Source organism: Bombina bombina, chromosome 2 (genome assembly GCF_027579735.1).
Source record: "Bombina bombina isolate aBomBom1 chromosome 2, aBomBom1.pri, whole genome shotgun sequence".
In the NCBI taxonomy this organism is placed as follows: domain Eukaryota; kingdom Metazoa; phylum Chordata; class Amphibia; order Anura; family Bombinatoridae; genus Bombina; species Bombina bombina.
The window spans coordinates 521,020,293-521,041,915 of NC_069500.1; the positions used below are offsets into that span (position 1 = coordinate 521,020,293).

Genomic DNA, 21,623 nt, shown 5'->3' on the forward strand with positions numbered 1-21,623 from the left:
TAATATAGTGGCGGCGACGTTGGGGGCGGCAGATTAGGGGTTAATAAATGTCAGTAGGTGGCGGCGATGTTAGGGACGGCAGATTAGGGGTTAATAATATTTAACTAATGTTTGTGAGGCGGGAGTGCGGCGGTTTAGGGGTTAATATATTTATTATAGTGGCAGTGATGTCCAGTTCGGCAGATTAGGGGTTACATTTTTTTTTTAAGTGTTTGCGATGTGGGGGGCGGGATTAATAGGTAGTTTATGGGTGTTAGTGTACTTTATAGCACTTTAGTTAAGAGTTTTATGCTATGCCGTTGTACCATAAAACTCTTAACTACTGACTTTAAAATGCGGTACCAGTCTTGACAGGAGAGGGTGTACCGCTCACTTTTTAGCAGACTCGTAATACTGGCGCTATGCAAGTCCCATTGAAAAAATAGGATACGCAATTTACGTAAGTGGATTTGCGGTATTTCCAAGTCTGGCAAAAAAAGTGAGCGGTACACCTGTACCTGCAAGACTCGTAATACCAGCGGGCGTTAAAAATCAGCGTTAGGACCTCTCAGCGCTGCATTTTAACCCTAACGCACAACTTGTAATCTAGGCAAATGTGTTTTCAATATAGCACAGGGTTTTGTTTGTTTTTTTACATTTTCCATAATGTCCCAACTTTTTCGGAATTGGGGTTGTATTTATCTATATAAATATATACAGATAGATAGATAGATAGATAGATAGATAGATAGATAGATAGAAGTATATATTTAAAAATTAAAATATAATTGGAATGTAAAGTATTTCTATTCAAAATACAATAAAGCACAAAATATAAAAATTGAATAAAAATATTTCATATTTCAAAGTATTTAACTGGAAAAGGTTTAACGTATATATATATATATATATATATATATATATATATATATATATATATTGTGTGTATATATATATATATATATATATATATATATATAGATAGATAGATAGATAGATAGATAGATAGATAAATATATATGTGTGCGTGTGTGTGTATACGCACAGACAATTAATACATCTAGGCAAGTATCCCGCTTGTCATTACCTATAAATACCCTGTATACACTGTTACTAATGCACCATTGGTTAAAGGCAAGTGTGGATATGTGCTAATTGCCTCTGCAATACTTCTGTTGCTTTACTTTTATGAAATGGATTGGATTTTAATCTCATGCTTTTTTCTCCACCATAATTTAAATAAATATTAAAGTTGCACTCATAAATTTACATACCCTGGCAGAATTTATGATTTCTTGGCCATTTTTCAGAGAATATGAATGATTACACAAAAACTTTTCTTTCACTCACTTAAAATAAAAAATGTAACAGCAGCTCAGTTTGTAAAACTTTTTGTTTGCTTGCAGTAATGAAAAGGAAATTTTGTATATTGAGATGCATAATGTGTGATGGTCTGTCGGTTCTCACTGTGGTATGCGTGTAACAGATTTACTTTAAACCAAAAACAGAATGTATTATTTGAAAATGTTGGTTCCAATCTCTGCAGAAAATGGCCATTCTGCGTGGATTCTTCTGACTCCAATACATTTTGAACTTGGTGACAAGTTAATCTTGTGGTCTTTTTATATGTATTTGGTACGCTATGAAATAGATGTTTTTCTGAGAACGGAAAAAAGGGAGTGAATCTCTTGTATGCGAGATGAGATGGGGTTGTGTGTCTGTATCGCTGTAAAAATGTTTCTTTCTGTTTCTCTGCTGGGAAATCAGACGTTGTAAGGAGGTATTTGTAGTGTTATTTTTTTATACCTGTGTTTTAAAGTCAACAGCATGTTTTAAGTGTGTGGTATTAATAAGCAGTTTTAGTTTTAAGTGATAATTGTTTTTCGGCATGTAAATATATGATATTGTTTTTGCAAGTAAGTAACGGCTTTGAAAGTGGCTTTGAAAGTGCGATGGTGTGTGTGATTTACATCACGCTCTAGTAAATATGAAACTGTTTCTCGTATGATTAATGGGTTAACGTATGTTGTATTTGTAAGGTCTGTGCACGGAGGTAGTGCAAAAGATGAAATATAGTTATAGGCTGTAATTGTAATTTTATCTAAAAGTGCGTCCGTTTTTGTTGCAAGTAAATTAATCTGCAGGTCATGCTACAGTACAGAGGTGGAATTTGTGTGGTAAATCATACAAGCAGCCTAAATTATGGTTGTGATATATATATATGTAATTTACGTGATAAATGGTTAGTCCTTAAAGGGACAGTCCACTGTAACATAGTGTTGCTATTAATGTATTGTCCATGACTTGTTATACAAGCTGCATAGTATAAAATGTAGGAGAAGTTGCATTTGTAAGTCTGTGTATAGCTGATGTAAATTGTAATGGGTTGAATTTCGGATAATCCTTATCTTATATTTGTCTGTAAAATCAGAGCTCAGTGCGTAGGCGGAGCAATGTAAAATTGTCATTTTTATTATTTAAAGGACCAGTTCACTAATGTCAAAGGAGTTCAGGAGCAGCAATAACACTGTATTAGTAGTTTGCAAAATAGATATTTTTAAGAGACCTTTCTTTGTATTATTCTTTGTAAATCTGCCGTTTAGATAGCAGATGTTTCTTTTGCAGTGTAACTTAATTCTCTCTGTGATGCAAACTGAATTGATTTAAAGGGATACAGGCAAACTGATATAACATCTGAGAATTTAAGGGAATATTTACAGAAAAGACAATGAGGTTTACTGTAAGCCTAACACTAGTATATTTAACTGTGTTAGCAGCTTCAATTAAAGATTATTTTTTAGTTTGGGTAAAATGTCCCTTTAACTAGCCTGCATCCCACTGTGAGTGCGTTTTTATGCTGCTTATGCTTGCTTAGGCTATTTAATGAACGTCAGTATACATTTTTATTATAAGTAAGGCCAATGGATCATTGGGAATAATTTAAAGGGGAAATTTTATTGTTATTCTTGAGTAGAAAGCTTATTTTTGTGTTATATACGATTGATTATATGTGGCTAGAGAGCTGCAGATTGGTGAATATCAAATTATACACAGAGTTAGATCCAATATTTTTTTGTGGTTCTTGAAATAAGTAGCATTTATCAGGTTTTAGTGTGAATTTTATATTTTTAAGCAGTAAACAGTGTTTTTCCTTTAAGTAAAAATGAAACTTTGAGCTTGCCTTACTATCCTTGAGAAGAATGATAACACTGTGCATGTTTTGGTTTTCTTTTAAAAAAAAAAAAAAAAAAAGTTTCTCTCTTGTGTTGAATAACACCTAACATTCTCCAATATGTGATAAATAACTACCATAAGACATTTCATAGATGGATGTTAATTATAATTACGTTAGTACTGTACTGCAATAGTTACAGCATTGACTTAGCAATAATCACTTGAAATCATCCATGTCCTATGCCAATAAGGTGTACCTTCTGTATATAAATCTGGAATATAGGAATATAATATATGATCTTGTGCAGCTATCTAGTGTTGCAGCTAGTTCCCCTTTATTGTTCGTTCTATTTAAACTACAGACAAAATTCACACTTTGTTCTATTCTATAGGAAGCAGTGCCAATCTAGGTGGACAATTAACCCTTGTGGTGCCATAGTGCCAAGGGTATATATCCACCGTATATATCCACCTTGCCTCACGTTGTAATAAAAACTTGGCCCTGTCTCCTCCTCGATATAGGGAGAACATGGTCTATTATGATGTATTTTAGGTCAGAGACATTGGGGCCGAATTATCATTGTGCAGGCGGACATGATCTGATATTGCGGATAATGTCCGCTGCACATCAATAAATGCTGACAGCATACACTCTCTGCATTTATCATTGCACCAGCAGAATGGAAATTAAACAATATGAAGTGTTACATTTAAAAGAATTGGATGCAGAAACTGACCAGAATTGGATTAACAAACTGGCAGAAGTAGACAAATATGAGAATCAACTGATAGCATTTAAGAACCGAAAATTGGATGATGTCACTAATGATTATAAGCAAAAAAGTGTATACAAATGGCGACTTAGTCCTGAGGAAAGGATGACATATTGCTCAAGTAGATCATGGAGACAGCGGTACAATAGAACAGGTACAATGCTAATACCACGGATGTCAGACCATCACCCAACACAAGAGGTATGATGACGCTTAAAAAAAAGAGGGCAGCGGAGGATCCATACCAGGAGGAGGGGCTACAGGCAGGCCTCCAAGACACCCAAGAAGGGGAAGGATGATGAGGACTTAATAGTTAATATGAGTGGTCATGTGCTCTCAGAAGAGGAGATCAGTGTTCTAAGAAAGGGCCTGTCTTTCATCCCCACTACAGAAACAGATGAATTTGAACTTTTTGTGGATATACAAAAGTTTACGAGATCATTAAGATTAAGGAATACTTTGGACCCCAGAAGGAGGAACACAATAAATACAGAGGAAAGAGCACTTTTGACCCACCAAGTAATTATGCTTCTATTAAAACCTTCTCTAGACTATTACTCCAAGAAACATTATGAACAAATCCACAACAAGAGAGTTACAGACACAATCTAACTAAAAAGAAGAGGATGGCTATAAAAACCCTACAAGAAGACAATTCCATTGTACTAAGAGAGGCTGACAAGGGAGAGGCTATGGTTATTCTAAACTATGTGGATTATCATAAGGAGATGATACGTCAGCTGGACGATACTAGCACTTATAAAAAGTTGAGGGGAGACCCGACAAAGAGTTTCAAACTCCAATTGGATAATATACTACTATAATTGTCTTGAAAATAACTATATAGATGGAAACACCAAAGCATACATGACAGTACAATATCCAAGAATACCGGTTTTTGGTAACATTAGACATAAAAAGTCTGTACACAGTGATCATACATACAGAAAGAATAGCTGCAGTAACACGGCAGCTGAAGAAATGCATTTCCATTTGTGGGTCCTCCTGTGGAAAATATAGCAGAATTGCTAACAGCATGCCTGGAATTAAACTATTTCAGATTTGAGAAAGATTTCTACTTACAGATTACAGGGACGGCCATGGGATAAAATGTGGCCCCCACTTATGCAAATCTGTTGTGTTGAAACAAATGGCACAATATTGTTCATGGACAGAAGAATAAAAATATTTAAAAGGTACATTGATGACCTGTTCTTACTCTGGGCAGGAACAGAGGAGTAAGTGGAGGAATGGTTTAAAGAACTAAACACTGTGCATGCTACTGTCAAATTAAAAATGTCATACAGCATAGAGACAGTTGGACTTGAGGATCTTTTAAACAGGGCAATGTATTAGCAACAATAAAAACTCTTTACTGCATTCAGAGAGCTCTCACCCTCCTGTTGTGAAAAGAGCATTGCCAATAACACAGTTTAAAAGAACTATAATGTAATAACTCGGATGTGTTAATGAGGGAAAATAGCTATAAGAGATGGAGACATGTTTCATACAACAAGGATACAATAAAAGAGTCCTGGATGAATGCAAACAACAGGTTATGGGATAGACACAACAGGAGTTACTGGAGAACAGGACAACAGATGAACAACCGAACAGAATGACTTTCCCAACTACATTCTCAAAGGGAAAAAGAGGTGTCATTGACAGTTTCCATCAATATTGGCCGATGTTGGAATTGGATAAAGAACTTAGGGACCAACTGTTTCAAATGGACCCCAGAGAATGTTATGCCAAAGAGACTTGACTCCAAGTTAAACCAGGTTGCTATTGGTGTATGGGATGTACAACCTTTAATGGTCTGTCTACAGGGAAGACGTTTTATCAGCCATATAAGAGTCAAACTTTTCCAATAAGATATAGAGTAACCTGTACCAAATATATGTAACCTGTACCAAAATATGTGGTTTACATGCTGCATTTTGTGTGTGGATTGTTTTACATCGGAAAGACAGTGTTTGACCTTGGTACTAGAATGGCGAACCACTGCGCTGCTATTAGAGCTGCTATAAATAAGGGTAGCAAGACAGTTTTTATTACAACATGAGGCAAGGTGGATATATACCCTAAGTGTGAATTGTGTCTGTAGTTTAAATAGATCGAACAATGAAGGGGAACTAGCTGCAACACTAGATAGCTGCACAAGATCATATATTATATTCCTATATTCCAGATTTATATACAGTAGGTACACCTTATTGGTGCAGGACATGGATGATTTCAACGGATCATTGTTAAGTCAATGCTGTAACTACTGCAGTACAGTACTAACGTAATTATAATTAACATCCATCTAATACATGTCTTACAGTAGTTATGCCTCACATACTGAAGAATATGAGGAAACATATGTGAATAGGATGATGACAATAATCTTTGATCATATGATTTATGTCATGATCTTAGTAAATGGTCATACTATTGCTGACAAAGGTGTCCATAATGCTGTACATATGCAATGTATAGTGCAACAAGTATTGCTTTTATTTTGCTTTTAATCTTCACTTAGGTGCCTGCTGAGCGGCGTCCGGTTGCCGCTAGCTACCGATGACGTGAGCAGTGTATCACGTGACTGCGGCGACTTCAGGAACGCCGCGGGCAGCACCATGATTTGAGGTTCAGGATATTATAAATGTTGGTGAGTAAATTTTATGATTTCGGATTTGTCTAAGGACGGGGATAAACCCGAAATGTCACAGTTAATAAAATATATTACTAAGTCCCGTTAAGTGCCTCCCTAACTTGCTACATGTAATATAGAATTATATAATATATTATATAATATATTATATATATATACACACACACATACATATGGTATATATACTGTATATATATATATATATATACACACACACCCATGTTTAGACATTTATATATACATTATAGCCCTTTCCAGTCAAATACCTTATCATGTACCATATATCTTTAAACCCTTATAAAACTTTTTATTTATTTGATTTTTTTTATCCGAAAGTGTATATATATGTGTGTGTAATAGTTTATTTTAATGTGTTTGTGATGTGTTTTGTGAACGTTTTGCTTTAACCCTTAAACTTTATGCTAGGTCTGAAGTTGTAATAGTACTTTAAAGGGACATGAAACCCAAAAATGTTCTTTTATGATTTAGATAGATAATACAATTTTAAACAACGTTTTAATTTACTTCTATTATCTAATCTGTTTCATTCTCTTGGTATCATTTGTTGAAGTAGCAGCATCGCACTAATGGTTTCTAACCGAACACATGGGCGAGCCAATCACAATCAATATATATATATATATATATATATATGCAGCCACCAATCAACAGCTAGAATCTAGGTTCTCTGCTGCTCCTGAACTTACCTAGATAAACATTTCAGCAAAGGATAACAAGAGAAGGAATTAAATAATAGAAGTTAATTGTAAAGTTGTTTAAAATTGTATTCTCTATCTGAATCATGAAAGAAAATGTTTGGGTTTCATGTCCCTTTAAGCACAATTTCTTCTGATTGAAACAATAATTGTGATTGGCTCAATCACCAAAAGTGCTTATCGCCAGCAAAAAAAAGGCCTAAAAAGATTTGTCGAAATATTGAGATTGATTCCTGAATTCAGTAAAAGACTTAAAGGTATATGAATCCAAACATTTTTCTTTTATGTTTCAGCTAGAGCATGTGGATTTAAACAACTTTTAGCAAATGTATTTAATTTATTTGGTATTCTTTCTTGAAAGAGCAGCATTTCACTGCAGGAAGCTAACTGAACACAATGAGTGAACCAATGACAAGAGGTATATAAGTGCAGCAACTAATCATCATAGCTGTTCCTGAGCCTACCTAGGTATTCTTTTAAACAAAAGATACCAAAGAGAACAAAGCAATTAAGATAATAAAAGTAATTTGGAAAGTTGTTTAAAATTCTATTTTCTATCTGAATATTAAAAAAAAAAAAAAAAAAACATTTATATTGAAAAAGTGACACCTGGTGGTGAAACTTATGTTGACATAAGCTTCAAAGATTGCTAAGAGGCACATGACAAAACATTCCATTAGAAACACATGAGGCTAGATTACGAGTTTTGCATTATGGTGAAAAAGCAGCGTTATCAAGTTATAACGCTGCTTGTTTACTACCGCTGCTATTACGAGTCTTGCAGGTTTAGGGGCACCGCACACATTTTGGCCATAACGCAAATCAACTTACGCAAATTGCGTAAAGTCTTTTTTCAAGGGGATTTTCATAGCGCCGATATTACAAGGTTTTCCAGGGAGGCCAAAAAGTTTAGCGATACACCCTAAACTGCCAAGATCCGTAACGCATTCTAAAGTCAGTAGTTATGAGTTTTATGCTACAAAGCTGTAACATAAAACTCATAAATAAAGTGCTAAAAAGTACACTAACACCCATAAACTACCTATTAACTCCTAAATCGCAAGCATCGCAAACACTAAAATAAAATTATTAACCCCTAATCTGCCGCTCCCGACATCGCCGCCACTAGAATAAACATATTAACCCCTAAACCGCAGTACTCCCGCATCGCAAACACTAGTTAAATATTATTAACCCCTAATCTGCCGTCCCTAACATTGCCGCCACCTAACTACACTTATTAACCCCTAAACTTCCACCCCAACGTCGCCGCCACTATACTAAAGTTATTAATCCCTAATCCTAACACCCACTAATTTAAATATAATTTAAATAAATCTAAATCAAACCTACTATTAATAACTAAATAATTCCTATTTAAAACTAAATACTTACCTATAAAATAAACCTTAAACTAGCTACAATATAACTAATAGTTACATTGTAGCTAGCTTAGGTTTTATTTTTATTTTACAGGCAAGTTTGTATTTATTTTAACTCTATAGAATAGTTACTAAATAGTTATTAACTATTTACTAACTACCTAGCTAAAATAAATACAAATGTACCTGTAAAATAAAACATAACCTGCCTTACACTAACACCTAACCTTACACTACAATTAAATAAATTACCTAAATTAAATACAATTAACTAAATTAAATACAATTACCTAAATTACAAAACAAACAAACACTAAATTACACAAAATAAAAAAACAAATTACAAGCTATTTAAACTAATTACACCTAATCTAATAGCCCTATCAAATTAAAAAAGCCCCTCCAAAATAAAAAAAAAAACCTAGCCTAAACTAAACTACCAATAGCCCTTAAAAAGGCCTTTTGCGGGGCATTGCCCCAAAGAAATCAGCTCTTTTACCTGTAAAAAAATTACAAACAACCCCCAACAGTAAAACCCACCACCCACACAACTAACCCCCCGAATAAAAACCTAACTAAAAAAACCTAAGCTCCCCATTGCCCAGAAAAGGGCATTTGGATGGGATTTCCCCTTTAAAAGGGCACTTAGCTCTTTTGTAGCCCAAAACCCTAACCTAAAAATAAAACCGACCCAATAAACCCTTAAAAAAAACACTAACCCCCGAAGATCCACTTACAGTTTTGAAGACCGGACATCCATCGTCAACGAAGCCGGGAGAAGTCTTCATCCAAGCAGCAAGAAGTCCTCAATGAAGCCGGCAGAAGTGGTCCTCCAGACGGGCAGAAGTCTTCATCCAGACGGCATCTTTTATCTTCATCCATCCGGCACGGAACAGCTCCATCTTCAAGACATCTGGCGCAGAACATCCTCCTTTTACAACGACTCCCGACGAATGAAGGTTACTTTAAGTGATGTCATCCAAGATAGCATCCCTTAGATTCCGATTAGCTGATAGAATTATATCAGCCAATCGGAATTAAGGTTGAAAAAATCCTATTGGCTGTTGCAATCAGCCAATAGGATTGAGCTTCAATCCTATTGGTTGATCCAATCAGCGCCGGATGTCTTGAAGATGGAGCCGCTCCGCACCGGATGGATGAAGATAGAAGATGCCGTCTGGATGAAGACTTCTGCCCGTCTGGAGGACCACTTCTGCCGGCTTCGTTAAAGACTTCTTGCAGTTTGGATGAAGACTTCTCCTTACTTCGTTGACGATGGATGTCTGATCTGCAAAACTGTAAGTGTATGTTCGGGGGTTAGTGTTAGTTTTTTTTTTAAGGGTTTATTGGATTGGTTTTATTTTTAGGTTATGGCTTTGGGCTGCAAAAGAGCTAACTGCCCTTTTAAGGGCAATGCCCATCCAAATGCCCTTTTCAGGGCAATGGGAAGCTTAGGGTTTTTTTAGTTAGGGTTTTATTTGGGGGGTTGGTTGTGTGGGTGGTGGCTTTTACTGTTGGGGTTTTTTTTTACAGGTAAAAGAGCTGATTTCTTTGGGGCAATGCCCCGCAAAAGGCCCTTTTAAGGGCTATTGGTAGTTTAGTTTAGGCTAGGGTTTTTTTTATTTTGGGGGGCTTTTTATTTTGAGGGCAATTAGATTTGGTGTAATTAGTTTAAATATCTTGTAATTTGTTTTCTATTTTGTGTAATTTAAGGTTTGTTTTTGTAATTTAGGCAATTGTATTTAATTTAGGTAATTGATTTAATTGTAGTGTAAGGTTAGGTGTTAGTGTAAGACAGGTTAGGTTTTATTTTACAGGTAAATTTGTATTTATTTTAGGTAGATAGTTAGTAAATAGTTAATAACTATTTAGTAACTATTCTACCTATTTAAAATAAATACAAACTTGCCTGTGAAATAAAAATAAAACCTAAGATAGATACAATGCAACTATTAGTTATATTGTAGCTAGCTTAGGGTTTATTTTATAGGTAAGTATTTAGTTTTAAATAGGAATTATTTAGGTAATAATAGAAGGTTTTATTTAAATTTATTTTAATTATATTTAAGTTAGGTGGTGTTAGGGTTAGGGTTAGACTTTGGTTTAGGGGTTAATCACTTTAGTATAGTGGGGGTGGTATATTAGGGGTTAATACGTATAATGTAGGTGTCAGGGGCGGCAGATTAGGGGTTAAAAAGTATAAGATTAGGGGTGTTTAGACTCGGGTTCATGTTAGGGTGTTTGGTGTAAACATAAATGTTGTTTCCCCATAGGAATCAATGGGGCTGTGTTACTGAGATTTACGCTGATTTTCAGCCGGCTCTCCCCATTGATGTCTATGGGGAAATCGTGCACGAGCACGTAAAACCAGCTCACCGCTGACTTAAGCAGCGCTGGTATTGGAGTGCGGTATGGAGCACAAGTTTGCTCTACACTCACTTCATGTCTTTTAACGCCGGGTTTATAAAAACCTGTAATACCAGCGCTGTAGGGAAGTGAGTGGTGACAATAACCTGCAAGTTAGCACCGCACCCCTCATAATGCAAAACTCGTAATCTAGCCGAGGGAGACTTTGTGGACACTTAGGTTCACATTAAATGCTTTGAGATTATAATGTAAAATGTTAATGTGTAGTAAAAAACATGTTATATACTTTCATTATTTATTTAACCTGTGTGATTATGCACTAATAACCCTTGTTCATTGCAAATATTCATCAGAGCATGTAATTGTAACACTAGCCACCCTCCAATTCTATTTGTTTAACTATTGCAAACGGTTTAAACACATACGGCTAGATTTAGAGTTTTGTGACTGTCGGTAAAGACCCGCGTAGCTAACGCTCCTTTTTTTCCCTCCACACCTTTTAAATAACGCTGGTATTGAGAGTTCTCTGAAGGGCTGCATTAGGCTCCAAAAAGGGAGCGTACAGGCATATTTACCGCCACTTCAACTCTCAATACCAGCGTTGCTTACGGTAGCGGCTAGCTGGAAAAACGTGCTCGTGCACGATTCCCCCATAGGAAACAATGGGGCAGTTTGGGCTGAAAAAAAAACTAACACCTGCAAAAAAGCAGCGTTCAGCTCCTAACGCAGCCCCATTGATTCCTATGGGGAAACACTTTCTAAGTCTGCACCTAACACCCTAACATGTACCCGAGTCTAAACACCCCTAACCTTACACTAATTAACCCCTAATCTGCCGCCCCCGCTATTGCTGACCCCTGCATTACACAATTAACCCCTAATCTGCCGCTCTGTACACCGCCGCCACCTACATTATCCCTATGAACCCTTAATCTGCTGCCCCTAACATCGCCGACCCCTATATTATATTTATTTACCCCTAATCTGCCCCCCCCAACGTTGCCGCTACCTTACCTACACTTATTAACCCCTAATCTTCCAACCGGACCTCGCCGCCACTATAATAAATGTATTAACCCCTAAACCGCCGCACTCCGGCCTCACAAACACTAGAATAAATAGTATTAACCCCTAATCTGCCCTCCCTAACATCGCCGCCACCTAACTTCAAGTATTAACCCCTAATCTGCCGACCGGACCTCGCCGCTACTATAATAAATGTATTAACCCCTAAAGCTAAGTCTAACCCTAACCCTAACACCCCCTAAGTTAAATATAATTTTAATCTAACAAAATAAATTAAATCTTTTTAACTAAAGTCTTCCTATTTAAAACGAAATACTTACCTGTAAAACAAACCCAAATATAGCTACAATATAACGAATAATTATATTGTAGCTATTTTAGGATTTATATTTATTTTACAGGCAACTTTGTATTTATTTTAACTAGGTACAATAGCTATTAAATAGTTATTAACTATTTAATAGCTACCTAGTTAAAATAATTACAAAATTACCTGTAAAATAAATCCTAACCTAAGTTACAATTAAACCTAACACTACACTATCAATAAATTAATTAAATAAATTACCTACAATTACATACAATTAAATAAACTAAACTAAATTACAAAAAAAAACCCCACTAAATTACAAAAAATAAAAAAAGATTACAAGAATATTAGGCTAATTACACCTACTCTAAGCCCCCTAATAAAATAGAAAAGCTCCCCAAAATAATAAAGGTCCCTACCCTATTCTAAATTAAAAAGTACTCAGCTCTTTTACCAGCCCTTAAAAGGGCTTTTTGCGGGGCATGCCCCAAAGTAATCAGCTCTTTTGCCTGTAAAAAAAAATACAACCCCCGCAAAATTAAAACCCACCACCCACATACCCCTACTCTAACCCAAACCCCCCTTAAATAAACCTAACACTACCCCCTGAAGATCTCCCTACCTTGAGTCATCTTCACCCAGCCGGGCCGAATTCTTCATCCAATGGGGCAGAAGAGTATATCTGGACCGGCAGACATCTTCATCCAAGCGGCATCTTCTATTTTCATCCATCCGGATCTAGTAGCTATATTAGGGTTTATGTTACAAGTAAGTATTTTGTTTTAAATAGGAATACTTTATTTAATAAGATTTAATTTAGTTTGTTAGATTAAAATTATATTTAACTTAGGGGGGTGTTAGGGTGAGGGTTAGACTTAGCTTTAGGGGTTAATACATTTATTATAGTAGCGGCGAGGTCCGGTCGGCAGATTAGGGGTTAATACTTGAAGTTAGGTGGCGGCGATGTTAGGGAGGGCAGATTAGGGGTTAATACTATTTATTCTAGTGTTTGCGAGGCGGGAGTGTGGTGGTTTAGGGGTTAATACATTTATTATAGTGGCGGCGAGGTCCGGTCGGCAGATTAGGGGTTAATAAGTGTAGTTAGGTAGCGGCGATGTTGGGGGGGGCAGATTAGGGGTTAATAAATATAATATAGGGGTCAGCGATGTTAGGGGCAGCAGATTAGGGGTTCATAAGTATAACGTAGGTGGCGGCGATGTCCGGTCGGCAAATTAGGGGTTAAAAAAAATTATTAGAGTGGTGGCGATGTGGGGGGGCCTCGGTTTAGGGGTACATAGATAGTTTATGGGTGTTAGTGTACTTTATAGCACAGTAGTTAAGAGCTTTATATTCACGCGTTAGCCCATAAAGCTCTTAACTACTGACTTTTTCTGTGGCTGGAGTCTTGTCGGTAGAGGGTCTACCGCTCACTTCTCCCAATACTCCAAATACCAGCGTTAGGCAGATCCCATTGAAAAGATAGGATACGCAATTGGCGTAAGGGGATCTGCGGTAGCCTGGAATCGCGGTAGGGAAGTGAGCGTTAGACCCTTTCCTGGCTGACTCTAAATACCAGCGGGCGGCCAAAAGCAGCGTTAGGACACCTTAACGCTGCTTTTGACGGCTAACGCAGAACTCTAAATCTAGGCGTTAGTTTTTTTAAAGTTAAATAGCTGTTTAACTTAGGGCAGTGCCCTACAAAAGGCCATTTTAAGGGCTATTGGTAGATTAGTATTAGATTAGGGGGTGTTTTTATTTGGGGGGGCTTTTTTATTTTCATAGGGATTAGGTTTAATTTTTGATCATTTTCATTATTTTATGTAATGTTGGACTTTTTTATTTTCTGCAATTTTAGCTTAATTTAAACTTAGTTTATTTTTTCTTTTTTAAGTAATGTTAGTTTTTTTATTTTAATTGTAATTTAGGATTATTTTAATGTATGTAATGGGGTTAATTTAGGAGGTGTTAGGTTAGGGGGCTCAGTGATTGGTTATTTGCGTTGTGGGGTTTGACAGTTTAGGGGTTAATAGATTTATTAGGTTAATTGCGATGTGGGTTAATGGCGGATTAGGGGTTAATAGTTTAAATAGATAGTTTACATTGTGGGGGGATGGCGGTTTAGGGGTTAATAACTTTGAAAGATATTTTGTGGTTTGGGGGTTGGCGAATTAGGGGTTAATACATTAGTTATTGCAGTGTGGGGTTGTGGTTGAGAGGTAGATATCACACATGCGTTAGGTGTTTGATTTTATTCTAACAGCGAGCGATGGGTAAAATATACGGCGCCACACTTGTATGCTGCATCGTATATGCGATCAAGTGTAGTGTAAGGTTGGGTTACCATAGTGACCTATTAATGTTTTAGAAATCCGGCATCAGGTGGAAGCGTTAACACAATGCTAACTTACACCTACACGAAAAGAGCTACCGCTCACAAAACGAAAACCTTTTCAATGGAAACCTGGTACTAAAATGGAGCCGTAAATTACTATTAGCTGTCAGCTGCTTCTGTAGCTTATGGCTCCATTTTTAACCGCTCAATGGAAGCGAGCCCAGTGTGGGGAATTATGGGGATTTTTATTTTATTTTTTACATGTTGGATGCTTAAACTTTAAACCCCCAAAAGACCAACCAAATAGATGGTGATTTCCTTTTAAATGGTGGGTCTTGGGGGTTTCTAGGACTTAAGGGAGCTGAGATTGAGGGCTTAAATGCTCACTCCCCCCCCCCTCATCCAGCTCTCAGTTGATGGATACATTTATTCTTGAATAGTTTACTGTATAAATAATGAATATAATAAAATCAGCAAATATTTCTCCATAGGAAAGTGCTTCAATACAATTAAAGAATGTTTGTGCACGTTTTATCTAAGTAAATACATTCACGGAAAATACAGTATACAATTTTGTTCAGCTTTGAGATATGTATGAAACCCTAAGCAGTCTCTTCCTTTTATACAAATCATTATGCAAACCAGATACTCTACATCCTTTTATAAGGAGCTCTGTGTATTAAACAAACTCAGTGATACAGAGCAGCAGATAATTTTATGTTTGTAACTTTTATTTTTTACAGCACATAATGAGGTGGTTCCATATTGCACTTCTCCTGCTTATGTCTACAACATGTAAGGAGCACTTTGTTATAGAACCTGTTAGAATCTCCTCTCTGTTCAGTTATTTCTGTCTTTTTCATGTCTGTGTTTTCTGATTTGTTTTCTCTTTCTCCTTTCTTTAGGTGTCTTCTCACAAGTTACTCTCACTCAGCCTGAGTCTGAAGTTGTGAAGCCCTCAGGGACCCTGAAAATCACTTGTCATGTCTCAGTCTCTGTTGGCAGCTATCACTGGGGCTGGGTCAGGCAATTACCTGGGAAAGGACTGGAATACATGGGACGCATTACTAGCAGTGGGGTACAACAGATTGCCCCGTCCTTCCAGGGTCAAATCACTTTAACCAGGGACACATCAAAAAATGAAATTTATCTGCAAAAACCTAATATGATGATATCAGAATCTGGAATGTATTTCTGTGCTAGAGACACAGCCAAACAAGGGAGTCAGGATGTGTAAAAAAACTCCTGAGACTATGGGGAGAGGGAGGGAGAGAAGAAAAACAATAATTTAACATTCCTGTATCTACAATTCTAGTAGCTTTTTATTTAGTTTGTAATAATATATCCTTTTATGGGGGATTTTAATTTCTCAATTTCTAATGCTTTTTAAAGTTTGATTGGAAACAAACTCTGACATTAAAATCGGTTTTTTTTTGGCATTGAATTTTGCAATCCAGGCAACAGTACCATACACAGAAGAGACCAATATCTGGAACTTAAAGGGACAGTAAAGTCATAATTAGAAATTCATGATTTAGAGCATACATTTTTAAACAACTTTACAATTTACTTTTGTTATTTAATTTGCTTCCTTCTCTTCCTATCATTTGCAAAAAGGTTTATCTAAGAAAGCTCAGGAGCAGCAAATAACCTAGGTTCTATCTGCTGATTAGTGGCTGCATATATATAGATATTCCAATTGTCATTGGCTCACCCATGTGTTTAGTTAGAAACCAGTAGTGCATTGCTGTTTCTTCAACAAATTATACCAAGAGAATGAAGGAAATTTTAATAAAATAAAATAAAAATGTTTTCAAATTGTATGTTCTACCTAAATCATGAAAGAAAAAATGTGGGGTTCATGTTCCTTTAAACTCCCACAAAAATCCACAACTGAGCGCATAGATTTGTATTTTTAAGCTGACTTTAAGGTCTCAATTTATTAAGCAGGGGGAGGAAGTAAATATGCAGCAGTCATTACCGCCTTAACCCGCTGCTCCTTTAAGGTGACGGATTGAAATCATCCCAATTGGGATGATTGACAGCCCCTGCTAGTGACCGATTGGGCGCCAGTGAGCAGGGGGCTGCATTGCACAAGCATTTCATCAGAAATTCTTGTGCATTGATAAATGCAGACAGCATGTGCTGTTTGCATTTAGTGATGTTGAGTGGACCACTCAACAATTAATAAATCTACCTCTAAGCCTTTATATGTGTTTAAGTTTACTGGATTGTTCAGAGTTAAAGCCCATAACTTTGGACTGTCTTTGAAATTTTCATGGTCACCATCAATTAATAACATTTTGAAGTAAGATTGATGAATATTTAGGTACAAAAAGGCACTTTTCCTGATTATCCAGCAGATTGTGGGAACCAGCATCCTGATATCAGTATATTATTATTATTATTATTATTTATTAGTATCAGTTATTTGTAGAGTTCCAACAGATTACAGATGCTAAAGGAAGATCAGCCTGGCAGAAACATTAATTGTGGATTGTAATGGAGATAGGCTGCAGCTAGCACCGTTCCCTCTGAGGTGTGCCTGTAGAGAGAGAGAGTGTGTTTGTGAGAGTGTATCTATGTGTGTTTAAGTGAGAGAGTGTGTCCGTGTGTGTATGTGAGAGTGTGTATGTGAGAGTGCAAATGTTTCTGTGTATGTGTGTGAGAAAGAGAGGGAGAGAGAGAGAGAGAGAGAGAGAGAGAGAGAGAGAGAGAAAGAGAGGGAGAATATTTGTGTTTGTATATGTGTGTGTGGTAAGAGATATCGAGAGAATGTGTGTATCTGTGTGTGTGAGAGTGTGAGTGTGTGTGTATGTGAGAGAGAGAGAGAGAGAGAGAGAGAGAGAGAATCTGTGTGTGTGTGAGAGAGTGAGTTTTACTACTTTTACAATATTTTCAAGTTTGACTACACAGCACTAAAGACTAGTGCACACATATTTTAGTCACTTGGCCAAAAGTTGCACAGGTTGCAATTTTTGCACACACTGCTCAAAAGAATTAAAGTGAACATTGACAGCTACGGAGAACAGAGAGGATGGAGTTGCACTACCCTCAACAAGTATGAGGTATGTAAAGAGCTTGAAAACTCCAAGTCCCACTAAGTGTCCACACTGGCAACTAGACAGGTTTAGCAGGTGTGTTGTTATTAGAGAAATCTTGCTTTTACCCAAACATCAGGGCTATTGTCTACGCTCTCGCAAAGTTCAAACCAGATTTCAGGCTGTAACTGAATAGTTTCGAGCCTCCATGTCAAGTAACTGCTTCGTCAGAAGTATATATATATATATATATATATATATATATATATATACGTTCAATTAGCAAACAAGTACTCACTGGATTTAAATCACTTGATGTGTTTATTAGGAACATTTTGAGGTGACACACCCCTTCCTCAGACAGTGTATCACCCAAAACACATCAAGTTAATTAAATCGAGTCAGTGTTTGCTACTTGGACGGACATTACCTGTATATAGCACCCTGCTCTAAAGAGACTCATTGTTTGTGAAAGCGCGCTATTTTCTATTATACTGTACACCTGGGAGTAACTTCTTTTTACTTGTTAGGTGGGATCAGACTGATATACTTCAGGAAAGTTTTCCTCTGTGATAAACACAAAAGAAGCTACTCCCAGGTGGAACCGGGCCATAGAACAAGCCACTGAGCTGTTATTCGTTCCTGGCAGACTGTTTCTCTTTCTCTTTGTATTTGTATTATGACCCTAGGGATAGGCCCCTAAGGGTAATGGGAGAAACCAGCGGTGGACTCCTTGCCCAATGTACTTTGAGGGATATGGCTGCACCTCACTGTCGAGGCCCAAAGGAGGCCAAAATGATTGTCTGGGGTTGCCATTTCCCTTGTTCAGAGGAAATTGGCTAGTATTTCAGGGCTGGACTGACCTTGTTAGGCGTGATCAGACTGATATACTTCAGGAAAATTTTCCTCTGTGAAAAGCACAATTGGACAAAAAGAAGCTACTCCCAGGTGGTAACCGGGCCATAGAATAAACCACTGAGCTGCTGTTCGTTCCTGGCAGACTGCTTCTTTTTCTGTTCTTATTTGTAATATGACCCTGGGGAAAGTCTCCCTAAGGGTGATGGGGGAAACTAGACGTGGACTCTTTGCAAATGTGTTTAGAAGGATATGACTGCACCTCACTGATGAGGCCTAAAGGAGGCTGAAACTATTGTCTGGTGTTGCTATTTCCCTAGTTTTACTTTGTGCAAAGCACAATTGGGCAAAAAGAAGCAACTCCCACTTGGTAACCAGGCCATAGAAAAAGCCACTGAGCTGTTGTTCTTTCCTGACAAACTGCTTCTCTTTCTGTTTGTATTTGTATTATGACCCTGGGGAAAGTCTCTCTAAGGGTGATGGGGGAAACCAGATGTGGCCTACTTGCCCAATGTGCTTTGAGGGATATGGTTGCACCTCACTGACGAGGCTCAAAGGAGGCCAAATGATCTTCTTGGTTTGTTGTTTCCCTTGTTCAGAGGAGAATTGCCTGGTATTTTTGGGCTAGATCGCTTAATGCGGACAGCATACGCTGTCCGTATTCAGCATTGCACAAGCAGTTCTAGTGAACTGCTTGTGCAATACCGCCCCCCTGCAGATTTGTGATCAATCGGCCGCTAGCAGGGGGTGTCAATCAGCCCGATCGAATAGGATCGGGCGGATTGCTGTACGCAGCCTCAGAGGTGGCGTATGAGTTAAGGAGCATCAATCTATAGACCGCTGCTTCCCCTCGCGTGGAAACCGGGTGAAATGGCCCAATTCAGCCAATAATAAATTTTAATGTTCACTAAAAAAGTGCAGTGATCAAATTTTAGGCAATATCCTCCAAGAGAAACCGCTAATTACCTTAAAAAAGAATAGAGATCTTAAATATATGCTAGCTCCTTCAAAGTTTAGGCCTATTTTAACCGCTAAAGTTAAAAATACTGGCAATCCAAATTGACTTTGTAGAGCCAATGGGACATGGCCGTGTGGAATTAGTAAATGTGGTATGTCCAGCTATATTATAAAAGGTGATAGTTTTCATAACACTGATAAAACAAAAAGAGTATAAGGTAAACATAAGTATGCATGTAGATCTACCTATGTAGTATATCTACTAATTTGTGAGAGTAATTGTTTTTACATTGGGAGAACTAAAAGAATGATAAAAACTAGATTTAGTGAACACTGTAATAACATTAAGAACAAAATTAAGACCCACAGTGTACCCGATCATTTTACAATGCATCACAATGCAAACCCCAATGGATTATGCATCAAAGTAATTGATTGGATACCTCCCAATAGTTCTAATAATAGACTGAAAACTTTACGCCAACGCGAAACATATTGGATTATTATTATTATTATTATCGGTTATTTGTAGAGCGCCAACAGATTCCGCAGCGCTATGGATTAATGAACTAAACACTCTGAATATATCAAACCCTAAAGGGAAGAAAATAGATCTTGATTTACAAGCCTTTATGTAGCCCCCTTTTTACCGAAGATAACTAGATAGAATAAGATTAACATATCCCCCTATACTATCTGACCCCAATCACAGTTTAGGGTATTAATACTGAGAATACTGATGGTGGAATAATTTTAGTAGAAATATATATATTTTTTGACATAGGTTCTTTCACCTTAGTTGAAATCATAGTATATATTTAATTTCCCATCATTTTATATATGCTCCCAAGTATCATTACATTCATATATTCATTTATTTATATACATTTATATATACGAAATAGGCCTATATACCAGTTTTATACCATGCAGAAATAAGAATTTTTAAATATGATATGATTAACTGGTTTGTTCATGTAAACTATGCATGTATTCTTTTTATGTATTTTGTATTGATTTATTCTTAGCACTTAGATTGGTTTTATTTCTATTAATTGTGCTTGTATAATAATCAATTGTGCTTTTTTTTTAGATATTGTCCATATATTGTTCATATGTATTATCATTTTCATTTCCCAATTTGCATTACTAATTTGTACCTTCCTGTGCGGCTGTGATACTCCCATGTAGATGCAAAAATGGACTATTGGATACATATCACAATGTTAGTATCGGCTTCAGAGACTGAGGTGATTGACATATGGACATAACCAATCCAAAGTGTGAGTATGCTGAAGGTAAGATTCAGCCTATCACACGCTGACATATATCCTGAAATGACAGGGGGTCAGATTTAAAAAGGAAGGAACAAGGAATATACACTATACCCTCTTGAGAAAGTCTGGTCGAAATCAGAGGAAACGCGTTGAGGAGTTCGTAGGTCCTATCCAAAGCAAGCTCTAATGCTCTAGAGTTGCTCTGCTCACCTGGAACGTATAAGGCTGTGATAACACCCTGAAACTGCAGGATAAAAATAGCGGTTCTAGAAAAAGACTTCATAGCTTTCTGCTGGGGACTACACGGTGATATCTTTCATTGCACACTTTGTTCTTATATCTTGTACGTCTGTTTTTAAGTTGTGCTTTTTTAGTGAACATTAAAATTTTTACCCTTAGAATGGTTTTGCGCTCGTTTTTCTCTTTTGTCTTTTAAATACTTACCCCCATACAGCTCTCTTATGTTCTACTATCCTATATCCTTTTCACTTCCTGGTTTCTGGTGCTTGGTGACATTATTACACATGGGCGCATTCCCTAGCAAAGCCGTCCATTGGACCACTAGGCATTTGGGGGTAAGTGCAGGGGGGCAGCGATGAGCTCCAAAAGTGAACCCCCTCCCTCCCTGAATGACGACACATGCTTGTCCTCACCTAACTCCTTGTGTAGATTACGACCACATGCACAGTAAAGGGTAAATCATGTTAGCATGTCAGTGGTATCAGCACTCAGAAGTGTCAATAAGAATCAGTTGGGGGATTAATATATTCTTGAA

General features: G+C 37.0%; 1 gene segment (V, D, J or C); it reads left to right on the forward strand.

Annotated features, from left to right (window-relative positions):
* The first annotated feature begins 6,483 nt into the window (after window positions 1-6,483).
* LOC128649176 (immunoglobulin heavy variable 4-61-like) lies at window positions 6,484-16,141 on the forward strand. The segment is given in 3 exon segments: window positions 6,484-6,582; window positions 15,462-15,513; window positions 15,624-16,141. Coding segments are annotated over 3 exon segments (390 nt in total).
* Window positions 16,142-21,623: the final 5,482 nt, after the last annotated feature.